General features: G+C 38.6%; 3 protein-coding genes across 3 annotated transcripts in view; all 3 read right to left on the bottom strand.

The window, feature by feature from the left end:
- The window catches only part of LOC140156700 (uncharacterized), a 10,072-nt gene extending 9,713 nt beyond the window's left edge, over positions 1–359 (bottom strand). Inside the window, exon 1 of the mRNA XM_072179634.1 lies at positions 1–359. This exon is cut by the window's left edge and continues 289 nt beyond it. Within this exon, the coding sequence (XP_072035735.1) occupies positions 1–233 (233 nt within the window). The 5' untranslated portion in view covers positions 234–359.
- Positions 360–2,273: 1,914 nt separating this feature from the next.
- Positions 2,274–4,679, bottom strand: LOC140157608 (E3 ubiquitin-protein ligase TRIM71-like). The gene is made up of 2 exons (XM_072180848.1): positions 4,313–4,679; positions 2,274–4,010 (listed from the first exon to the last, which is right to left on the bottom strand). The coding sequence occupies exons 1-2, from the start codon at positions 4,677–4,679 to the stop codon at positions 2,362–2,364; spliced, it is 2,016 nt and encodes a 671-aa protein (XP_072036949.1). The 3' UTR covers positions 2,274–2,361.
- Positions 4,680–10,311: 5,632 nt separating this feature from the next.
- LOC140157607 (E3 ubiquitin-protein ligase TRIM71-like) lies at positions 10,312–15,397 on the bottom strand. The gene is made up of 3 exons (XM_072180847.1): positions 15,351–15,397; positions 13,356–13,714; positions 10,312–12,069 (listed from the first exon to the last, which is right to left on the bottom strand). Exons 1-3 carry the CDS (start codon positions 15,395–15,397, stop codon positions 10,415–10,417), a joined length of 2,061 nt encoding a protein of 686 aa, XP_072036948.1. The 3' UTR covers positions 10,312–10,414.
- Positions 15,398–15,614: the final 217 nt, after the last annotated feature.

Raw genomic sequence — 15,614 nt, 5'->3', positions numbered from 1 at the left:
TTCTCATTGGTTGATTCGCAATTAATAGGTTCCACGACAGGCCTGCGACTGGCCTCGACTGCGTATGACTGATCCACTACTGCACTTGATGTCACTGAAATATTGACAGTGGATTTGACATGCTCACCTTGTATGTCATTCGCTTCAATGGTTAAGGCACTAAAACTTTTCTTACGCACGCTGACTACGTTCATTAGCGCTATTTCCCTTAATTCAGCGGTAACGGGATCCATAATGGGATAAATGTGTCATTCAATCATGTCAATGAGTGGGAAAACTTTCAAAAATGAATAAAATACTTCCAAAGTTTTACTTGAGGGAAGTGCAGCTGATGATTATAAGCCCGTGATATTACTGTCCTATTCAATACTATGTAATATAGAAATAGGCCTACCGAGATTTTGAGCCCAACTTGAGCGGAATTGGTATAGGCATGGTGAGGAAATAGTCCGGATGTGATTACAAAAACTTGAAAGGATTTGGTTTCATAGTGCACTACTAAACTGTTTTTTTTTTTCTATCCTAAATGAAAAGGTAAAGATATATACGGGGATATATAGGCCTACAATTCAGAAACTAGGATTTGTTTTGTGTTGTGTTTTTTCTGCTTTTGGCACTGGCCCCAGGGGCGCAAACTGCCCATAACCCTTACAAAAATCTAAATTTGATGAATGCACATGAGGAAAATATAAATACATGTAGAAGAATTTCGTTTTATCATCGTAAGACAAAAAGTACACCAAAATCAAATAATATCAAAACGTTCCGGACTAGTTTCAAATCCTGTCAAGGAGGTGAGTTTTTCTTTTAATTACTTAGCAAGCTCAGAAGAACGAAAATCATATTGTGATCTAAATAACAAAAATTATACTGCATCCAACAACAGGGTCACGACAAAATCGGTCTGGGGAGATTTAGCCAAAAATTCACTTTTTTGGAATTGTTTGGTCAACTTGAATTTAAAAAATTAGGCCAATATCCAAAAACAATGCAAACGTGTTCCTTGGAATGGAATAGATTAACAAAAACCACCCAAGACAGATTTTTTTATTTTTTATATTGACCAATTTCGGAGTCATTCGCGTAGAAATACATATTTACAAATTGCGTATAAGAAGGAGCCTAAAGTGTACAAAATCGGTCAAGGGTTTCTTCCTTGTGGCACCCCAAATACGAGGTGAGTTGATTTCTGGAAATGTACAAAAAATTAATATGTACACCTCTGTGATCTGTTTCGTGTTAATAAATCGACGGAATGCATGGAGATGACAAAACCGAGTCACTTTTGTCATGACCATGTACAGTATATACAGGGTGTATCAAAATGATTGTTACCCATCAGTTTTCAGTGATTATGGACAAGACCACCACAACAAAATGCAACATAGGAGCTACCTTATTTATAGATAAATGTTATGAAAGGTCATAAAACAACAAATCATGGGTATTTCAAGAGCAAGTTGTATATTGAAGAACAGGCTTGTCAATAAACACCAAAAACTGATAGGTACGTCGTACCAAACATTTGATACAGCTAAACCAGGGAGGTAGACATAGGCCTACTAGTAAAATTGGCTGATTTTACACGATTTTCTTCAAAATTAGGGGTCGTTAAGAACGCTATAGGCCTACAATACTGTTTGTTCACAATCACATTTGTTCGCAGTTCTTAGTTACTAGCATCTTTCCTGACACTATCATCTTTCAAACTCTTAAGGTTGGTCTGAACCATGGAATTACAGAATTATGGGAAGTTTCGGGCCTCATAACTGCTAAATCGTTGGTCTAAAATATACATATTTATACAAAGTATAGGCCTACATATTTATACATATTTATATTTATGTATATATAAAGTATACATATTTAGAATGACAAAGACTTGATAGGTTCATCTGTGAGGTCAAATTTGGGCCAAAATGCTAATTTTTTGGCCCAAAATCCCAAAAAACGTTTTTTGGCCCACTACTTGTTCGTTAATCGTAATAAAAAAATCTTGGGCCATTTTTTTTATTTTATTAATTTTTAAAAACTAGATAAAAATATCTAGGAGCCGTTTTGTTTAATTTCGGACCAAATTTGACCTCACAGATGAACTTATCAAGTCTTTGCCATTCTAAATATATATAATTTGATATACTTTAGACCAACGATTTAGCAGTTATGAGGCCCGAAAGTTTCCATAATTCCAGGGTTCAGACCAACCTTAAAGCTCTTTCAAACTGTTATCAACCATAATAAACTTGAGCAGAACGGAACAGAAAAACAACGTTTACGGAACTAAATGAACGTTCTGAATCTTCTGATCATTATGAGCTTGCAAAAACAAAACAAAAAAAACGCCCTATTGAAATGTTGATCTCATTCGATTTTGATCTCGAAGATTTTAACGCAGGTGTTATCGGCGACTGCCAGTTTCTTCTCATCTTTGGATAGCGCCAAACCCCATGGTTGCGCTACATCGTTGATGTTGCAGCCAATATACATCCCATACTCAAGGTCATACTGGTAGACCCCTACTCGTCCCTGATAATTGGCGATGAAGACATTCCCATCCTTGCTACAGCAAATTCCAGTTGGATTCCAAGCTGCTCCATCAACCCCATCTGGAGGATTGAAGGTGATGAGGACTTTGCCGGTGCGATCTATGACGTGTACAGCTCTCTCTTCGTAGGAACTGATGATAATGTTATCAGTTGGTGTAGCAAAAATAAACCAAGGCTGTATTGGGACGTACATGCTGGTGATGTGCGTGCCATCTGGCTTCATGATACTGACGTACTTCTTCGTGACATTACCTACAATAAGATTGCCATCTTTGTCTAGGGCAAGTCCTTGGACTGTCGAGTTGTCGGCATCTGAGGCGACATTATCAGGAGACCGCGTACTGTAGCGATTTACGTATTTCCCGTCTCCTTGGTATTGCTTTACGTGTTGTGTATCCCCCGTGCCGAAAATGCGTCCGTTTGGATGAAGAACAACACACCATGGAGATGAATACTTGCCGCCACCGGTTGTGCCACAACCAGTATCGATCTTTGACGATAGCTGCCCTTTGTCTGAATACACGTGGTAGTAATATTCTGCAGCGCTATCAAAATTAGCGACCATAATGGAACCAGCCTCTGTACAGACGATACCTCGACCATTCACCAAATTGCCAAACTCTTTCACTTTGTTCATCTTCAATAAGGGAGGATCCAACTCAAGAAGTACATTCACCACCGGCAAATCAGGCTCGATCGTTCTAAACCTGACCATGCCCAGTTTCGGTGCGGGAGTTTCCAGTTTTTGCTCACTTAATTCCTTCAGCGAACTCGTGACACTGGCATACACAGCAGCGATCTCATACTCGGTTCCTTTCTGAGTGACATCTCTCGCGATCATTCTTGATGTGGAAAGCCGCGACCGGTCATTCTTCAGCTTCGTTAAGTTCTTCCGCAAGATTGCCCTTTTCTGTTCTTCATACTGCTGTAGCTTATCTGTGGATTCTGTGTACGTTTTCTCCAAATTCTCGAGGAATTGTTCTTTAATAGACTCTTTGGTCTCGTCGATAACATCCAGTGCTTCCGCGGAAGCCGCTTTCAGTTGCTGTTCTAGGTCTTCATTTAAAGCTATCAATTCGTCAACTTTGGTTGCCACCTGCGCTGACTCCGTCTCAAGCTCCAGAATCTTCTTACTTCTTTCAGCAGCAGCGTTGTCTAATTCAGCTTGTTTGTGGTCAGGATGACGATGGGCAATCACGGCGCATTTACTGCATATTGGAACGTCACACGTCTCACAGTAGAACATAAGGACCTCACCCTTGTGCTTCTGACATGTATTTTGATCTGGTAGAGATAGGGGTACCTTTTCCGACCGCAGTTCATCTAAGGTAAACAAGGGATGACGTTTGAGTGATCTCATTATTTTGTGCATGTTGGTGCACCTTTCACACAGGTAATCGTCACACACGAAGCATCGTGTTACTGCTTGCAGAGCGCGAAGATTTTCTGTACTATCTGAAGAACCTGAAATGAAAATAAATTAGTAGAGAGGAGCGTTAGGCCTCTATGAGTCGTTATTGATTAAGGATTGGGCGGTGAAATTAAGCGAGGGGGGGGGGGAGGTGCCCCAACTACCGGGACAAAGTTCACTGACATGTCCAAATGTTCAAGTTGTAATGTGAATCTTTCTTTAGCCCGGTTTAGGCCACAATTGTCCAAATTTGGGCCCATTTTAACCTGTAATTGCTAATTTCAGAGTAAGTAAGTAAGTAAGCAAGCAAGCAAGCAAGCAAGCAAAATCTTTAAAATTGTGTTACATAACGTACTTTCAGCTGCTGTTCCATCGCAGGCAGTGCATTGTATTCCAGCATCTTCATCAGCAAGCTTCTCTCGCATCAGCCTCTCATTTCTTTGCCTAGATACAAAGGCAATTACATCCAAATCAGAGACACCACCAGATGGGAGTTTGGTCCCAGTGCTGCATGTTGGACAACATAGAAATGTTACTCCTTTCCCCGCAGACTCAATATGTTGTTGTAAACACTTGAGACAGAAAGAGTGCAGGCAGGATAATGTTCTTGGATCTTGAAGTAACTTACGGCAAATGCCGCAATGGACGAGATCTTCATTTTCAACTGATGAATCTGTTGGAGTTATTGACGCTTCTGTTTCTGGCATCATTGATGCCGCCATTTTGAGAAAAAAAGCACAAAACCGTTATCAGCTTATATGTTGTATAGGGTATATCAACGATTGCTGTGTTATAAAAGAACTGAAACCCACAGAAGTCCAAAGGGTAACCAGATGGTAAAACTAACCAATCATGAAAGCGCTTGATATGGCATTTCATAAAGTATACACTGTAAAAATGGTGTCTTGGCAAAATGTTGCAAATAAACATGTCTAAAACAATAAGAAACATTAGTAAATATTTGGCTGAAGACACATGCCAAAACACATAGGTCAGATGAGACACATCTGAGACACGTCTTCAGCAAAGACGTGTCATGCCAGAAGACACACACTCTCAAGACATGTCTCAAAATAGAGACGTCTTACATTTGAGATATGTCTTGCATGTAGACATTTGTTTGCGAGACATGGCTTGCATAGTGACATTTCTTTGTGGGACATGTCTAGAGACGCAAATATGTGTTTTACCATACTTTCTGGAGACATGTCTCAAAACTGGCTTCATGGGACATGTCTTAGCCTGTGTCTTCAGCCAAATATTTTTAATGTTTTGTTTTTTATTGTTGAAGAAATTGGCAAGACATGTCTTAAAGAGAACGACAAGACACTATTTTACAGTGTAGCACCATATTTGGTATAGTTCAAAATGATTGCAATGTTGAGAAAGCCTCAACTGATATGTAGTGATAAACTTGATGACCTATCAATTTACTTTTAGCCGATAGTTAACTATATCTGATTGATCGTATCACTGCTTAAACATGTCAAACACGGTATTTCTGCAACCTTTAGAGGGGCTTTTGCGGGAGTTTTTTTTTAAGCATTGCTAAACAATAACCTGATGTCTTTAATGCCTTGATCCTGATGACATGATATGCCGACATTTAGAAATTGTTGTAATTTTAGTCCAATTTTGATCATTCTCCAAGATCTTGGAATAGAGTCAACCGGATTTTTATGTCAAATTAACTTCAGTAATGTATAAACAAGTGTTCTACTCGCTGTTAGACAAGAAATTTAATAGGCTATTTTATAACAATTAGTGGGTTTTTAGCGGGTCCGCCGTCGGACAAGTTTAGAACTGTCGTAAAAGCTATCCCACAAGCTATTTTATAAATTTATCTGAAAAGGGGGTAATGAGTTAAGCGGGATATTTTTTGCAATGATTGATAATCCGGGGATAGTAGTCTTAAATGACATTCTATACAGTATTCTCACAGGCTCAAAAATCTGTCTGAGTGAAGCAGATCCTAACTACATGTATTATAAATTCTGGAAATCCCTTTTTTTCTGTGTTAACAAGTTTTCGTCCAGACTTTGCAGATTGCACTCCCAGCAAACACAAAACATTTTCGACATAGTTTGCAAAAGGTTAGAAAAGGTTGCCAGAAAACGTTAAATGTCGGGTTATATAAATGGTATAAAACGTTTTCAAAACATTCAAAAACGTTTTTGATAACTTACTGCAAATATTCTAACATAATGTTATTTAAGGGTTGACAAAATATTTGGCAAAAATGTTTGCAAAAATATTTTACAATAACATTTTAAAAACATTTTAAAAATATTTTTGTAGTGTGTTTTCATACAAAACATTTTAAAACATTTTCATGGTCTTTACATAACCCGACATTTAATGTTATTAAAACGTTTTTACCAAAACCAAAATATAACCTGGTAAAAAAGTTTTTTTGTTTGCTGGGCTGTCTTGTTTAGGTCAGATGCTCCAGATGGTTATGAAGCTCGGCTGTATTGTGGTATTTATACAGACGTAAAATAAAGGAGAATTAATACGACCGATTTTCATCTCTAGGACCCAATTTGGTGGTATAAAATATTCGGTTAAAAACAAAATGTGTTTCTATTACTCAGTTTCGGATGATAAAGGGATTCACATTATGAACTTTCTTGTGACAGGGGAGGCTCTCAATTAGATCATTCACCTTAATATGTTTAATTAGTTGCAGGGTAAAGAATTATTGCACTTTGGAATTTATATAATGATACCAATAGCACGTAATTCACATTATAAATCTTTGAACTTCGGTGGATAATGAAGTGATTAAAATCACCCCACCATAAAATTGTAGCGTAGTGCAATTCGGAGTGGTTATGAGGGCGAGTGTTTGCTGGGGTATTTGCTCGTATAAATATTTCCAAAATGTGGTCCCTCGATTGGAACAGAACATAGAGATGAGCACTCTCTTAAGAACCCCTTGCATGATCGTTAAAATTCCCCCGATTTATTATCCTCTATAAATGAGAAAGGTCAATTAGCATTAAAATGATGAGTAAATCTAGTTACTAGCTGAAAGCTTAGAAGCCCGGGGGGCACTTCCATGACAGATATGCATCATGTGCCTCGGGATAGACCCCCTTTTTCAAACCGGCTTGTACCCAATGACCCCCTTTTTTGTTCTCTTCCAGAAATAATGAGACTTTTCACATTTCCAAGGTGGCCAAGTTGTTTTTACGTTGTTTGGCACTTATTTATGTGTACTTAATGATACTCTTTTGGCAATCCTGTACTCAATGACTCCCATTTTACTTTTTGTTATCCCAATGACCATCCTTTTTTCAAAGTTTCATACCGAATTACCCCATTTTTATTCAGGTTGTGTACTGAATGACCCCATATTTTTGTAATTGTACATTTGACCTGAATGCCCCCTACTTTTAACATGGCCGAGGCACATCCCTGCCATTTCAGATAGGGAGTGCCTCCCCCGGCTTAGAAGACGCTTCTTTTTAATGTTGTCCCAATTCACAGAGGTGTAACATTTAGTCCTGGACTAAAATTAAGATATTTCTTTAAACCACACCTTCCAATTTCATTGTGATGTTAGGGAGTGCCACCTATTAATATCAAAACAAATTGTCTCATGGATTGGAAATGACACCCGTTATATCAAGGATTAGGATCTCATTATAAAACCCATATACCATGCCTCTTGTATCTCAGCTTTATTTGTATCAACAATTGAATGCAAACACCGCCATTCTTGAAAAAGTGACTATTCGATATGATTCTAAGTGCATATTTTGAAGTTTGAAAATCTTTTCAAAATATTTTTCACAAATAGGGGGCCTATTTGGCCATGCTAAGATACCGTAATTTGTGTAAGGAAGTATTAGAGTACAATATAGTGAGTACATTATTAGCTCGGGAACAAGGTGTTTAAATTGGTTTATTACTCCAACACCTCTGGATGTATTCTTTGAAATTTCCATCATCAATTGTTACTCCTCCGTGGACTTATTCATCCTTTCCAGAATTGCATTTTCCAGTATGAAATAATTGGTAACATTGTACGTGATGTTCTATGATTTATACCAAGCACCATATAATTATAATAATAATAATATAATTAATAGTCTTGCTTGCATTCACTGATAGCTTATTATTAACCTCTTTTAATTCAAATTTAAAAGATCATATTTATGTAAGTTATAGCAGTATGTCATCGACAAACAAGGCGAATTTTAGAATGGTGGAAGTGTTTGTGATGTCATTAACATACATAATGAATAATAATGGGCCTAGGGTGGAGCCTTGCGGTACTCCACATATTATATCATTATACTGAGATTTACAAGAATTGTAATACACATACTGTTTTCTGTTATATAATAATGTAATCTTTAAACCGTTTTAAAACGTTTCCTCTAAACCCATAATGTTCCAACTTATGTAATAAAAGCTGTGATCGATAGTGTCAAATGCTTTTGACAAGTCTAGTGTCATCCAATGTCGATCGTTCAATATTAGCATCACCGTGAGTAGAGTTTTTAAAAGAAAATATCCGAATTCAAAAGTGACGGGAAATTGTATTGGTTTGAAGGTAAATGGCGGCTTTTCCATGGCACAATGCTTGCGTAATAACCATTGATCGACATAAATTGCAACTTTTAATTCGGGGTAATTTTCTTTTAAAAACTCTTCTCACGGTGTTGCTAATATTGAACGACATTAGACGATTGGGTTATCAAAATGCGTGTAGATAAAATATCGTCCTTTTTATGATAAATTATTCAAATAATTGTGAATACGAGTAATTGTTCTGAAGCTATAGACGTGTTTATAACGGCTGAGTTTACTTTTGTTAGTACATACCACCAGTCCAGATTCTCTACCTTATGGCAATGTTCTGAAAATAAATTCATGCTCGCTATCTCAGGTTTTCTCCGGGATCTCTACTTTTCTCCTGCTTTCAAAATGTGATTAGTTGTTTGGTTATCAAAAACTTCCTTAGTTGGTGAGCGGCTCAGATAATTGGTGGGTTTTATTATTTGAGAGCGGATATAGGTTTGCACTGGGTTCGGTTGCACCGGCCTAGTTGATGCAATCTGATTCTGATGATTCACCCGTGGCAGTGAAATTACAGCGCTTTGAATCCCCTGGAAAAAATGCGCTATATAAATCCAAAATTTATTTATTTATTTACTTTATTAATATTAAGATGTACATATTGTTTCAGTTTTAGTCAACAAGTGGCATGGGAATTACCATCAGCATGATCAGTAGCGCATGCAGGGCTGTCAACTCTCTCGCTCGCATTCGGTGCCGAGTCTCGCAAATTTTAACGCATTTGGGCACTTTAAAATCTCACACATCGTCAAAATCATAGTTCAAGAAAATGATTTGTATCCTTACACCTCCTCCCCCCCCCACACACACACACCCAACACCATACCCCATACACCCATACATACATTAGTACTTTTTAGATTGTCGAGCGCCCTGGTGAAACAAATCAGGGGTAAACCATAGAAGGGCTATGGGTCAACAATTAACAATTTTAGTCGGCAAACAATATTTTCGACCCCGGTACTCCCCTGTTCGACGATATTCCACGCCAAGCAATTCCGAAAGGTTGATAGCCCTGCCCTGCGTAGGTTTTGTTGCTCTATATAGTTTTATTAGTTTATAACATTTTGCATTTCGTGTTACGTAAAAGGATTGGATTTGATGCGAGATCTGCGAGATGTCGAGTTATAAAGGTAACTGCCGTGAAGACTGAAGAGCCGCTACAGTTCATTAGCTTTCATTGACATCTTTCCTAGCTTTTCCTCACACTGATGACATCTTGCAAACTCTTTCAAGCCTTTCATTTTATGCTACAAGCATGACAAGCGAATAACATTCAGAGTTACGAACATAATAGTATTCTGAGTGAGTTCAAGCTTCTTTCAAAATTGGAATATAACTAACCCAATCTCATTTTAGGATATTAAAAACTTTCTGAATAACGAACTTTCAGAATAATGAAACAGTCATGGTATGTAGATGTTCAGAATAACAAGCCCCCGGGGGGCACTCACATGTTAAGGTGGTACGGGTATGTGCGGCGGTCAAGGGTCCCTTTTTCAGGCTCTCCGGCAGTTCCTTAAGCCCCACATTTGGATCTGCTCCAGTTCTTTGAGCCTCAAAGTCTGACAATTGGAGCTCTTTAAGCTCAAATTTGGGAAAAATTGAGAAATTTTTAGCTCAACAGCCTATAATTTGGCCCTAATTTCAGTTCTTCAAGCCCCTATTTTGCCCGAAAATCAGTTCTTAGTTCCCAAAATTCGGCGCTCCGCGCCGCACACCCCTACCAAAATTTAGGTTGAGTGCCCCCCCCCCGGGAACAAGCCTTCATCACGGTGCAGTAAAGTAACGTGTTAAACCATCCATGGTTGAACGAAAATCTGGGTCTGGGTCGGTGAGCCTGCAAAATTACGATCGAAATGTTGATTCAGTCGATATTGATCTCGAAGATTTTAACGCGCGTGTTATCGACAACTGCCAGTTTCTTCTCATCTTTAGATAGCGCTAAACCCCATGGTTGTGTTACGTCGTTTGTGTTGCAGCCAATATACCATACATCGTCAGGTGTTACTTGGTATTGGTAGATTCCTACTTTCCCCACATAATTGGCGACAAAGACGTCTCCCTTCTTACTACTGCATACGCCAGTTGGATACCATAACTTTTGGGGAATTTCGTCTGGAGGGTCAAGAGTGAACAGTACTTTTCCGGTTCGATCTATAACGTGTACAGCTCTCTCTTCATCATAGGAACTAATGATAATGTTATCCAATGGTGTAGCAGAAATAAAGCAAGGCTGTATGGGGACATACATGCTGGTGATGCTGGTGATGTAATTGCAATCTGGCTTCATGATACTGACGTACTTCTTCGTGACGTTACCTACAATCAGATTGCCATCTTTGTCTAGGGCAAGTCCTTGGACCGTAGAGTCGTCGGCATCAGAGGCGACGTTATCGGGAGACCACGTACTGTACCGAATTACGTATGTCCCATCTTCGTTATATTCCTTTACGTATTGCGGTTTCCCCGTTCCGAAAATGTGGCCGTTTGGATGGAGTACAACACACCATGGATATGACTCCCGACCGCCACCAGTTGCGCGAAACCCAGTATCGATCGTTGACTTTAACTCCCCTTCGTCTGAATACACGTGGTAGTGATATTCTGACCAGCCATTATAATTAGCAACAATATATGACCCAGTTTCTGTCCAAAAGATTCCTCGACCATTCTTCAAGTTTCCAAATTCTTTCACTTTGTTCATCTTCATTAACGGTGGATCCATAAACTCAGTCGCAAAAAGCCGTGTATTTATCACCGGTGTTCCAGTTTCAATCCTTCTAAATATTACTCTACTAAGCTTCGTCAAGGGAGTTTCCAGTTTTTGCACACTTAATTCCTTCAACGAATGAGTTACATCTGCATATACAGCTGCAATTTCATACTCGGATCCTTTTTGAGTGACATCTCTCGCGATCATTCTTGATGTGGAAAGCCGCGCCCGGTCATTCTTCAGCTTAGTTAAGTTCTTTCTCAAGATTTCTCTTTTCTGGTCTTCATACTGATTTAGCTTATCTATGGATTCTTTGTACGTTTTCTCCAAATTCTCGAGGAACTGTGATTTAATCTTGTCGATACCACATAGTGCTTTAGCGGAAGCCGCTGTCAGTTTCTGTTCTAGTTCGTCATTCAAAGCAATTAATTCGTCAACTTTGATTGCAACCTGCGATGACTCCCTTTCAAGCTCCAGAATCGTCTTACTTAGCCTTTCAGCAGCAGCATTGTCTAATTCAGCTTGTTTGTGTTCAGGATGACGATGGGCAATCACGGCGCATTTACTGCACATTGGAACGTCACACGTCTCACAGTAGAACATGAGGATTTCATCCTTGTGCTTCTTACAGGTATTCTGGTTTAGCAAAGATAAGGGTACTTTTCCTGATCGAAGCTCATCAAATGTAAACAACTGGTGATGTTTTGCAAGTTTGAAGGTCTTATGCATTTTGGTGCAACTTTCGCAGAGATATTCGTCACATTCGAAACAGCGTGTTACAGCTTCATTTAACCGACCAGATGAGCCTGGAAAGAAAAGAAGTGAAAATAGAATTGTTATCACATAATCTCTCGGCCTTACACATTTAATTTTCTCCTTCCATCAGGCCCGGTACACCCCCCCCCCACACCGACATCGCCTGGCTAATAATTATTTGGTGCAGCAGAGACACTAAAATGAATACACGGGATCGATACACGTGAATTGCTATGCACGATTTTGATATCAGACGAAAATCTTCGGATACTGGGTTAAAAAGGGGTTAAAAAATGATGAATATCTCCCGCAAATGATTTTTTCTCAAGAAACCAGATGTGGTCTCATACACTTGAAAATACGTGTTGAACAGATATGATAGTCGTTAGCGTGCGCTTTGATAATTGGCCGTGCGCTTTGAACTCAAAATCTGATGAACTACAGCGCGCAGCAGGCTATAGCTGCACTCACTACTCAGTGGAGCAGTATAACCATTGACCGCAAAGTCGTATACAAGCTTACTCACACAGCGAGAAATCAATTACCCCGGTTATTGTCAGTAGCCTTAGTCAGGTCACTTCGCTAATTATGCATCTCGTAAGGTCCGAATAAAATGGCCATGGGTGGCTGTGGATTCAACCTACCATGGCGATTTCTACCATGAAGATATCGGAGCGATGTCACCGTGCCCCCCCCACAATAGGATGTCTCGCGCTACGCCACTGCTGCTAATTAGAGAGCTTGCGAAATGACGTTACGTTAACTTTAACTTTAACTTCTAGAGGATTATAGAGGATTATGTATTCATTATTCAAACCCATCTTGGTTTTGAATACATAATCCTCTATAATCCTCTAGAAGTTAAAGTTAAAGTTAACGTAACGTCATTTCGCAAGCTCTCTATTGTCTCGTTGTAACCCGTACGAAACGAAACAAAACTCGGGGAGCTGATCCTGGCTGCGAAGGTTGTGGAATGTCTAGGGTGTGCGCTTTTTAGCTGCAAGTCCATGTGTTGTTGGTTTATGGGATGATATGGGGCCTAGTGGTCAGCGTCAATCTGTTAAGTGTCCTGAGGTTTGTGGATCAATGTCTAGCACTTGTGCCTGTGCGAGTGAACTATAGGCCTAAATCACTTTTTTAAATAGCGGAATTAGAAGTTAATATGGCTATATACATGTATATATTACCAAGATAAGCTTCAGCATATCCTACTCTTGTTGCTTGTTCATTTTCTTGGCTCTACATCTTGGCTCTCCTTTCGCTGATTCATAACTTTGTCTACTGATTGTCATCTACGTAAATTGGTCGTCTTGTAATCCCGGCTTGTAATACTTACTTGCATCGCCAGTTTCCTCACAATTCGTGCACATTATCTTAGCATCTTCATCTGCAAGCTTGTCTCGAACCTGTCTCTCATTTCTTTGCCTAGAAACAAAGGCAATTACACCCAAATCAGCGACACCGCCAGACGAGAGTTTGGTCTCCGTGCTGCATGTTGGACAAGATAGCGATGTCACTCCTTTCTCCGCATACTCAATATGTTGTTGTAAACACTTGAGACAGAAAGAGTGCAAGCAGGACAATGATCGTGGATCTTGAAGTAGTTTACGACAACTACCGCAATGGACAAGATCTGCTGGTTCGACAGATGAATCCGAAGTGGTTATCGATGCTTCTTTTCTGCCATCATTGACGCTGCCATTTCAATTGAGAGATGAGAGAAAAAAATCTACATCAATGGCCGCTGTACGTGTTATAACTGAAAGATAAATGATGGGCGATGCCTAACCAATGAAGTCCAAAGGGTGAAAACCCGGGGTAAATTATAGCCAATCATGAAAGCGCTTGATAGTGACATTTTCACCCGAATCAAAAGTAAGATAAAGTAGCCCAATATTTGATAGTTCGAAATCATATCATCCAAACGTGATTGCTATGTTACGAAAGCCTAAATCCCGGGCTTAAATAATATATAGCGATAAACTTGATGACCTATATATTTACTTTTGGTTGGTAATTATAGCAGGGATATGAGACAAGTTATAATATTGATACAGCAATGCTCAAACACGTGTAGCCCAGGGCGTGTAGCATTTATATCTAGTGCTGCAACTTTTAATGCAAAACAATAACATGCATCTGGGTGCCTGTCATGATGCTATGAGCTGATATATCAACATATCCCAGCAAACACAAAAACGTTTTAAATAAGTTATATCTTGGCTTTTGGTTTAGGTAAAAACGTTTTAATAACATTAAAATGTCGGGTTATATAAAGTCATGAAAACGTTTTAAAAGGCTGTGTATGAAAACACACTACAACAATATTTTTAAAATGTTTTCAAAATGTTATTGTAAACTATTTTTGCAAACATTTTTTGCCAAATATTTTGTCAACACTTAAATAACATTATGATAAAATATTGCACCCAGCAAACACAGAAATGTTCTTAAAATGTTTTTTCAAAACGTTTTAATAACATTTAAATGTCGGGTTATATAAAGGTCATGAAAACGTTTTTAAAACGTTATTGCAAATATTTTGGGCAAGCATTTTTCGCAAAATATTTTTTCAACCCCAAAATAACATTCTGTTTAGATTGTTTTGTATCAAGTTTTCAAAAATGTTTTTGGAATATTATTAAAACGTTTTTATACCCTTTATATAACCCGACATTTAAACGTTTTCTGTCAAACATTTTGACTTTACTGGGCAGTAGATTATCAAAAAATGTTTCTTAATGTTACGAAAATGTTTTATACCCTTAATATACCCTTTATATAACCCGACATTTAAACGTTTTCTAACAACCTTTTATAACCTTTTGCGAATGAGGTCGAAAACGTTTTGTGTTTGCTTGGATTTTAGGAAATTGTAGTGAGTCAAGTCACAGTGCTTGGTGGGGTCTTTGGCAGAAATCGTGTCAAGTGCTGACGCATTGACCCTTTTTGAGTGTAACGTATGCCGAATATTAAGTTGATGCTGTTTTTCATTCGCTGATTTTGTTGAGCTTCGTGAACAAAACATGAAGCAAGAAAATTTGTGGCTCTCAGAATAGAGCAACCTTTGTCATGTTTGACAGTCTTTTTACCGCTTCTTAAGAAGCTCCTCTGGCTGTCAGCCACCAATCCACTCTTTGATGTCATGCATCCATCTGCTGATATTCTTCATCGGCCTTCAACCATCCCTAGTTATATTGGTCTATCACCAGCAAATGTTAAAAAATCTCCTTCATTCATTGTCAGCTAGAAGAAACTTCGAAGACTATCCTGTTCCGAAATTTATATTTCGTTCTGCTTTAATGTAAACCATGTTGCCAATTTAGCAAACATGCTTGCTTGTGTATAGAAGGCAAACTGTGAACTATCTTCCCTCATTTTGAAACTGATAATTAAACAGCGGGTGTGGTTCTCCAAAAATGGTATAATCGGTATAATCTAAGACTGAAATAACAAGAATTTGTCTTTAAAAAGACAAAGTTCACGGATCAGGTGTATAGTACTCTACTATGGTCTAACTTTCAGTATTATTATACTAACCCACGGATAATAACCTACTCTGCACTGATTTATATAACAATAAATAAGTGATTTG

This window comes from Amphiura filiformis, chromosome 7, assembly GCF_039555335.1.
Source record: "Amphiura filiformis chromosome 7, Afil_fr2py, whole genome shotgun sequence".
Lineage (NCBI taxonomy): Eukaryota > Metazoa > Echinodermata > Ophiuroidea > Amphilepidida > Amphiuridae > Amphiura > Amphiura filiformis.
The sequence above is the reverse complement of the archived record's forward strand: the minus strand, read 5'-3'. Positions and strand labels throughout refer to the sequence as shown.

What these genes read in the sequence shown, in the direction of transcription:
- LOC140157608 (XM_072180848.1), bottom strand. Translation starts at nt 4,679, where the DNA reads ATGGCGGCATCAATGATGCCAGAAACAGAAGCGTCAATAACTCCAACA. An exon ending in CGATGGAACAGCAGCTGAAA is followed by an intron (nt 4,011 to 4,312) that starts GTACGTTATGTA and finishes TTTTCATTTCAG; the next exon opens with GTTCTTCAGATAGTACAGAA.
- LOC140157607 (XM_072180847.1), bottom strand. Translation starts at nt 15,397, where the DNA reads ATGAGGGAAGATAGTTCACAGTTTGCCTTCTATACACAAGCAAGCAT. An exon ending in TTCTATACACAAGCAAGCAT is followed by an intron (nt 13,715 to 15,350) that starts GTTTGCTAAATT and finishes TTGAAATGGCAG; the next exon opens with CGTCAATGATGGCAGAAAAG. An exon ending in TGAGGAAACTGGCGATGCAA is followed by an intron (nt 12,070 to 13,355) that starts GTAAGTATTACA and finishes TTTTCTTTCCAG; the next exon opens with GCTCATCTGGTCGGTTAAAT.